Genomic DNA, 8,421 nt, shown 5'->3' with positions numbered 1-8,421 from the left:
TTAAAGTAGTTTTTTCTGGGTTGGATTTTTTTAAGGAGTTCAAAAATTGAGGTTTGTTCACAACTAAAATGGTTAGAGAATTAGATTGAGAAGTAAAGAATAAAACATAGTTAATACGGGGACCACATACAAATCGAAAGATATTATGATTAGTTTAAACCGGATAAGATCCTTTTTCATTTCATTTTCTGTACAAAATGTACTTGATGCCATATGAAAAAAAAATGAAGAAAACAAAGAAGAATTGGATCTAACGAAATCCGACCGTTGATTTTCTTTCATTTTTTCCTTCTTGTCTTTGTCTTTTCATCCATTTTTCCAGCAGCTTCGAAGCTCAAAACAGAGCCACCAAAGAAATGCACACAACAAAAGCCAAACTCACAACCCAACTTCCGAAGCTAAACAAGTCCCAAAGACACTATTTTTTAGGGACATGGAAGTAATAAACAACCTTCTCAGAAATTAGTGTTCTTCGAATATGCATGGATTGGCTCTGCCTCTAACACCAAATCCACAGCCACACACCCTCTTCTTCTTCAACCTCTCTTCGACTTCAAGATCTCTGCTTTACCTGCAAAACCGACCCAAATCTTCGATACCCATTTTCAGAAAAACCGACTTGAACCTCCTCGTGTTCTCTTCTCGGTCTTCCACTCCAAGTTTCTCCAATTTCAATAGGAAAAGAGGGCGCTTTGTTACCCTTTTGAGAGCGAGCCGCAGAGAGTCTCCTTACCAAGTTTTGGGTGTGTCTCCTTCTGCAACTAACGATGAGATCAAAAGGGCTTATCGGAAACTTGCTCTTAAGTATCATCCTGATGTTAATAAGGAGGTGATTGATAGTTTATGCACTCAACCCAATTTAGTTATGTGTGTTTTGTTCTGTTGGTTGTAGTTAGTTGTGGGATTGCTAGTGCTGTAGCTTCAAATTAAAGATTTTTAGTTTCTGGGTAGTTTTGTTTTCCTTATTTATTTATGTATGTATCCAATTCTTAAGTATTCAATTTGATTTTGTGTCATAGTTTGTTGTTCCATTAAATTTCCGCTTACCAAGTTTGAAGAGTGTCAATTCATTGGAGGAGGCAGTTCCATTTCTTGTAGAGAAATGACTCCCCAAAGTTGGTGGTCCAATGATGCTATTACCCAAATCAAATTTTGTGATTTTATGGTGCCAACTGTCTAAGCTTGTATTTTGTCTGCTAAAAGTGTGCTTTATGCTCTTCTAGATTTCCAATTACCCCCACCCCCTTTTGCAGTTTTGTATTGTCTGAAGGTTAGGGGATATGAATTGGTTTTCTGAATCTGTTGTTTAGCCTATGCCATCTCTCTAAAGTGGTTTGGCCTTCTTGTAATGGTTTCACTAGTCGTAACATTTTCTTTTGTACAGGCAAATGCTCAGGAGAAATTTATGAGGATTAAACATGCCTATAATACATTGTTGAGTTCTAAATCTCGGGGAAAATATGACTCGAATTTCGGATCTGACTATTCCTATTCTTCTTCTCAAAGAAGCCAAAGTAAGAACTCTCAAGATGAAGAAGAGTTTTATGGATTCGGTAAGAACTTAGTAAACTCAAGTATACAAAGAAACCTTTCTGCTCTTCTACAGAACTTTTTGCACTCTGAATCAGTCTAGTCCAATGCTAAATATGTTTCAGTGGCGTGTATGATAACCCTCTTGGATAAAGATGACATGCTGCCTGTGTGGCATTGGAGTATCAGCCATGACAATTTTTGTTTTATCTTTTTATTTTTTGATGAGTAATCAGGCAACATGCATTTACTTGAAACCTTTACTGAAGGATCTTTTGGTCCAATTGACCATTCCAATTTTCAACTGATTATCCAAATAACTGTCTACTTCAGACACTGATGAATAAAGTGTCTAGATAAACCAAGAGATAGCTTGGACCAGTCTATTAGGTATATTTTAGCACGTTCTTATTCTTAAGCCCTTCGTTGTGCAGGTAATTTTTTGAGGGATGTTCAAATAACAATAGGTAGATTTGTCCTCTCTGTGAGACATCATACAGGCCATAATGTTTGCTTTGCATTGCCCTCCAAATTTCAGCTAGCATCCATTTCTTGTATCCTTTCGTAATGCAAATAAAGTTATAGTTGTGTCATAAGTCTTTTTGCTGTTACAGAGGACTTCTTTAAAGACCTTCAAGAAGAATTCCAGAACTGGGAAGCAAGCGCTTCTTCACAAGGAAAACCGAAGAGTCTATGGGAGGAATTGGGGGTAAGACATTATGAACACTTTACATGAAATCATAATTACGTTAAACCATCTTCACCATTTAGAATTATAATATATATGCTCACACATACTAGTGTGATTCAGTGTGGAGCTATACCAAGGAAACCTCACTTGTGTTCTGGATTACACTTTGCAGGAGATTGGAGAAGAATTTGTGGAATTTCTTGAGAAAGAACTCAACATAACGGATCCAGAAGTTGAAGAAAATAACAATAAGGAAGGCAATCCTTTCAGAAGTTCTGGGACACAGAGAACTGGAAGTGGTAATCAAAATGAAGCCGGTAAGGGGAGCAGCATCGAGGAGAATATTGATGAGATAGAAGCTACTCTTGCCCAGTTAAAAAAGGAATTGGGATTATAGCACAGAAACACGGCTTCACACCAATTCTTTGCTGGAAGCATCAAAAGGTGAAGCGTTATTTATATTGCTGCAGTTTGGTAGAAAGCAAAGTTGGAGGGAAGGAAAAGGAAGAGATTGATGGGGTGTTTGTTGTTTGCTAGAGGGAGACTGGAAGAGTAAAGGAGAATGGGAATGTAGAGGAAGAGGATTTAGGAGAACCCTCTGGGCTCACCGAATCAATCCTTTCAATCTTTGGATATATTGATGGATGGAAGGATCTCAACTGAAAATTGTTAAATTACTTCATTTTTGTTATTTTATCATTAGGGTATAATCATATCAAGTAAGATTCTAGTAACGAGTCTTTAGTGTTTCTATTTGAAAAATTGAAGCTTCTAATGAGATTACATCTTGTAAACCATACAGATTTGGATGAATGAAAATCAAGTATTGTTGTAAGGTTTGTTGCCTTGAAGGCTTGGGTTCATGGTATTATTTTGTATAATTTAATTTCTCTGCAATTATATAGCAACCTCGAATATTCTTCTTCTTCTTTTTATTTTTATTGCTGAAGGTTTTCTGATAACTAATATTATTGAAATCTACAACCCAATCATAGCAACATCCTACATAAATTCTTCATTATATTGTCCTTCCTACCAAACCGGGTTGAGAACAAATGTGTGAGCTTGTAAGTTGTAACTTGTAAGTACCATGAAGGCCTCATTGTCATTAGTGGTATGCCCAAGTTGGGATTTTGGAGGGAAGGTAGTCTATTAAATTTTGATCGCAGTAAATGGTAATTGAGAACCATTGGATAATTACTTATAATGACTATTACTTTTCAGAACCCTTGGGAAAAAAAAAATTATTGGAGACTGGCCACAATTGTTTGATTAATTCTTTTATATATATATATATATATACACACACACACACATATCCTATTGAGGGACACCCTTTAAAGTATCCTGCAATTTTTTTTCCAACGATTCAAACTATCTATTTTTTAAATCTACATTCATAGATTATCGTTGCAAAAAATTAGACAAATCGAAAAACATTTTGACATCCAATTGTATCCTACAAAATCAAGGAACACGATGCTTAAAAAAAGTACTAAAATTTCAATAACATAATTGAGTGGTCAAACAATATTGGATTCAAGTAATTTTTTTGTAGAGATGATCTTTGAATGATTATCTAAAACATAGACGGTTTGGATTATTAAAATCCAATGCAAGGTGGACCCTACAAGGATGTTCCTCAAATAAATTTATTTGAGGGATTCCTCAATTTCCAATAGATTGAGTGTAAGTGGACAAAAGAGAAGTAAGAAAATCAACACCCTACAAATTGGGCTATAAATTTGATGCTTCACTGAAAAATGATATTACAAATCTCCCATCAGACGGACATTTGGGGAAAGGATATTTAATCTCAAAGAATTCATAAAACATAACAAAATCAGGATACAAGCATAAAGAGCACTAATCGCATTATTCTATTTAAAAGTACAATCCTCACTGAATTTGAATTATGTTTTTTTATCCATACCAAATGAATGCAACATAAATTAAATAAGAAAAAAATGTTATTTCCGAAAACTAAAGGCCAAATTAACAAAACTGAGAAAATAGTCGGTAGCCGCATCTCAAAATCTCTCACCGAATCGGAAGAATACTGCACCTGAGCCGGAGTTATGATCGACAGCATACTCAGCTCTTACTAGACCTATCTTGACTCCAACACCATATGCTGACCCATGACCCATTCGCCTGTATACCTCTGTTGGGTTACCCTTGACATCCTTGGAACTTCCTAGATCATTTCCATGTTCTGCAAATGCATATACATGTGTTCCTTTCACAGGTATCCGTAGTTCGGCTGCAAGCTGGAGATAACAATGGGGAAAGACATTAGCTAATCATCATCATCATAACTTTTGAGTGACCATACATCAGACCGTGTTAATGTTTGTCTAAAGTAGTTCCTACCTCAAGGATGTTTCTAGCTGCGCCTATCTCACCCATGCTGTAACCCCTCACAGAATATGGACCCCCAAGGGTAAAGGCATCATAACTTGGGAGGTCTCCCACACAGCCACCGTAGTGCCCATGAAGTACAAGCACAGGTGGTGGTGGTTTACCAGCACCTTCCTCGACTTCCTTCAGCTGGAAAAATCTTGTTAATGTTAGCTGGTGACGGTTGAAGAATGGAAACTTGCTGCCGACACCAAGGCCTTGGTCGACCTGTAATAAATACAAAGAATATGCAAGTTAGCTAAGGACAAAAACATGTTACACAGAAAAGTAAAAAGGAAAACAACCTTATATTTCAAAGCACTGAACGAGATCCCAATACCCTAATACTACTGAGAATTTAAAAGGATGACTGGAAGTTTAAATTTCACAACATGTGCAACAGTCATCCAAAATAACATCAAGGTGGAATTATATACATCTACACACACACATTTTCACCTCGATGCACCTATGAAAACCTTAATAAATATAAGCCTGGCGAATTTTTCTTTAATTCTACAAGACTGAGCATGCAATCCTGTGTATCAATAATCAAATGCATTACCAAATAATATTCCGGCCAGAACCAAAATTTCATGAAGTTCATAATTCCAGAAAATTCTAAAGAAAGACCAGGATGGCTTCCCTTTTAAACATTTTTCTTTCTTTCCCTCACTTGTTCTGAAAACTAAACAGAGGCAAGTCCATATAACAAGGTACAAGACAATGAGGTCACCTGAAACACATTCCTCTGACCAACTATAGCTCCATTCACAAACTTGGTGTTATCGCGAGTGATATTTGATTGTAAAAATGCCACACGGTCAATGCCTGTACCACTGAGAGTTGTGGGAGGTCCATCTTCACTGACTCCTCCACTGGGCAACACTCTTTGGCCATTTGAACAGATATGACTGCGTTCATCGCGTGTAGTTATCTCTTCCATTACAAGTCCATAAGTGAATTTGCTTTGACGGGTGAAATTCTGGTAGGCACAGCCAATTAAATTATGTAATCATCATCATAATAAAAAAAATAAAGGACTACATGCATTAAACATTTAAAAATGATGACAAGTACCTCTGTTATATTGGCCTTAACGCCAGCTCGATCAACCCATATAGGGGGAACTTCATCAGCCCCTGGCCCACCAGTGAAGACTGGACTCAGTTTTCGGCTGTTGAAGCAGCTTACACGGAGAGTACGATTGCGTGGATTGTACACGCCATCCAGATATGGATGCACGTACTCGAGCTTAAAAGCAAGATCGTCCTGAGGAAAGTAAACCACAGAAAATACATGACACAAGAATTCATGCAAATGTATTAAATCATCAGTTAACTTAAACAAAGGAGGTGTATTATTGATTAAGGCAAGATTACCTGAGGATTACAGAAGTTGGTGGTGTTTACTGTCCCAAGAATAGATCTATTCAGTCCATTGAGATTCCTATGTTCAAATGTAACAGTTCCACCAGGCTGCAGTGAAGCCTAAACACATAACATACGTAAAATACAATACAAAACAATCAGAATTCCACATTTATACCTTCAAGAATTCCATGGTTGATGGACAGAGCAGAAAGATCATTTAACACATACCAAAGTGGGATAACCTCCACGTCCAGGAACAATGCTCCACTCAGTGTTAACTTCAGCTGTCTTCGGTTCTAGTTCTTTAAGCTTTATTTCAACAATTATCCCTCCTTCATTCTTCTCGTCAGGCCGTGGGTTCACTTCAATGTTTGAAAACAAAGCTAGGGAGTTTATGTTCCTCAGAGCTTGTTTCCCAGCTTCTATGTTAAAAACATAACCCGGTCGAAGCTGCAAAACAATTTTGAACATTCACCAGAAATTCAACGAATCAATAAATCACCCATTGGAAGTTTTCCAACATTCATATAGCTTAAGCACCAAGCATATACATACACCTTTAACCAATAACCCCATGATTAAAGTCTACATCTTGAACCAAAATTGTAATTCAGCAAACAACCAAATACTTTAAGTCAAGACATTTCACTCAATGCATAATATAAGTACCTGTCTGGGCAATTCTCTCTTCAACACGGGGACCTGCGTGTTCCCTTCGACAAAATTCCCAAGTTTATCCTGGAACTGAATAAGCAGCTGCGTGATATCCCCTTCTACAACTTCACAAACCACCTCCTTGGTGTTCAAGTTCCCAAAATTCACAACCTGGGCACATGCATACCCTTCATCCTGGTACCACTTCTGAACCCGGTCCCTTATCTTCTGCAACAGCCTAGCACTCACTTTCCCTTGTTCTCTCAACATCAGCAACACCTCTCTCTGCACAGGAGCTGGCAACAAACAGGGCCTCGCCCTATCAATCCTTCTCTTATAATCCTTCTCTTGGTTCCTAAAATACTCGAGCTTTTCCTTATCAGTCATATCCGGGTCCATTTCGCTGGGCTTGGACTGCGGCATTAGACCCACATTGATGCATCGAAACTTATCAGCCGACTGCCATGTACTCTCTGTAAACGAAATCGTCACACCCAGAGTCCCATCTGGGTTGGTTTTGCCTTCCAAGTCGACCTTCTCGAACATACCGCAATTGGCTAAAGACTCGAGCTCTTTCTGCAACTGGGCTTTGGTGTAAACCGATCCGGCTCTCAAAGACACCATCTCGAAGAACGAGTCATCGCTGCCCACTGTGGTCCACCGTCTCCGATCAAAGAAAAAGATCTCCGAGACCTTGTATTTCTTGAATCCACTGAGCTTGTTAAGCTGAACGACAATGTTGGCTGGTAACCCATGCGAGTCCCACTCTTGGGACTGTGGCTCGTCCGCCATGGCCGTCTGCGACCCAAACAAAAGCCTCCTCCAGAACCCACCGAACCCATCTCCGTCTCCACCGCCGAACCCATCACCGCCTCCGCCCCCAAACCCACCTCCTCCGCCGCCAGAATTGCCGTTACCGTTGAAAGATCCTAAATTGAAGATAAGGGTGACTGTGGACGCTGCTGCAAGGGCCTTGGAGAGGGTTTTGAGGTGGGTGGAGGAGGGTTTAGGGTTTTGGGAAAGGGGTGAGGAAGAGGAAGAAGAAGGCGATGACAGGTGGCACTTGACGATTGGGCGGCGGCTGCTGGAGGCGGTGGCGGAGGTGATGGGTGGGAATAGGGTGCGGGCAGAGGAGGGAAGGATGGTGGGCTTGGGGTTGAGGTAGGTGGAGGAGGGCGCCGCTGCGAACATTGTGTTGGGTTGCAGCGGAAGAAAGACGAGAAGAGATAAGGCCCCTACAGAAGAGAAGAGGGTTTATTGGGTTTGGACTTTGGACCCCTCGGTGGTGAGAACGAGTTAACACAGTCGCTCAATTTTCAAGTGGGTAAACAAGTTTTTTTAATTTTTTATTTTTATAAAAGCAATAATGTTTACTTACCAAATATGGGAGAATTCCTGAATGGGACAACTTAAATAGGGTAATCAAGGAATTGGAATCATATCAACCAAAAGTAGTTCATTGCATTCCTTATTTTGAGAGTATTTGATTATGGATTTTAGCATGTAACTCACAAATTTTTTTATTCATTATATGTTAGTAAATGTAGGATAAGTGAGGAATGTAAGTGTATGCATTTTATGATTTTCTTTTGGCTTCTTTTGACAATTTTGTAATAGAATAATCATTTTATTTTCCTAAGCTCCACTTTAATTAAGAACTACTTCTCTATGTGTTCTTATCTGGCTACAATCTGATGGATAATCAATATGTTTGACAAAGGTAATCTCTGAATTGCATCACATTGCGTTCACTAAGTTTCTTAAGACTATGAC

The 8,421-nt window shown here is 38.9% G+C and overlaps 2 protein-coding genes across 3 annotated transcripts; one reads left to right on the top strand and one right to left on the bottom strand.

Moving 5' to 3' along the window:
• The first annotated feature begins 289 nt into the window (after positions 1 to 289).
• Positions 290 to 3,060, top strand: LOC103322079 (Chaperone DnaJ-domain superfamily protein). Of its 2 annotated transcripts, XM_016791359.2 has the most exons (5): positions 327 to 829; positions 1,385 to 1,553; positions 1,965 to 1,997; positions 2,145 to 2,239; positions 2,394 to 3,060. In XM_016791359.2, exons 1-5 carry the CDS (start codon positions 479 to 481, stop codon positions 2,616 to 2,618), a joined length of 873 nt encoding a protein of 290 aa, XP_016646845.1. In that variant the 5' UTR covers positions 327 to 478; the 3' UTR covers positions 2,619 to 3,060. The 2 variants fall into 2 exon arrangements, with proteins under 2 accessions (XP_008222178.1, XP_016646845.1); XM_008223956.3 differs by lacking the exon at positions 1,965 to 1,997 and having other exon boundaries at positions 290 to 829.
• A 1,010-nt stretch (positions 3,061 to 4,070) lies between these two features.
• Positions 4,071 to 8,030, bottom strand: TOC75-III (translocon at the outer envelope membrane of chloroplasts 75-III). Its single transcript, XM_008223942.2, has 7 exons — positions 6,664 to 8,030; positions 6,223 to 6,444; positions 6,004 to 6,111; positions 5,702 to 5,893; positions 5,358 to 5,606; positions 4,595 to 4,849; positions 4,071 to 4,491 (listed from the first exon to the last, which is right to left on the bottom strand). The coding sequence occupies exons 1-7, from the start codon at positions 7,837 to 7,839 to the stop codon at positions 4,252 to 4,254; spliced, it is 2,442 nt and encodes an 813-aa protein (XP_008222164.2). The 5' UTR covers positions 7,840 to 8,030; the 3' UTR covers positions 4,071 to 4,251.
• Between the last annotated feature and the right edge of the window lie 391 nt (positions 8,031 to 8,421).

Source organism: Prunus mume, linkage group LG1 (assembly GCF_029339155.1).
Source record: "Prunus mume cultivar Tortuosa linkage group LG1, ASM2933915v1, whole genome shotgun sequence".
Taxonomy (NCBI): Eukaryota; Viridiplantae; Streptophyta; class Magnoliopsida; order Rosales; family Rosaceae; genus Prunus; species Prunus mume.
Note: the sequence above shows the minus strand (reverse complement) of the source record. Positions and strands in the feature narration are given on the sequence as shown.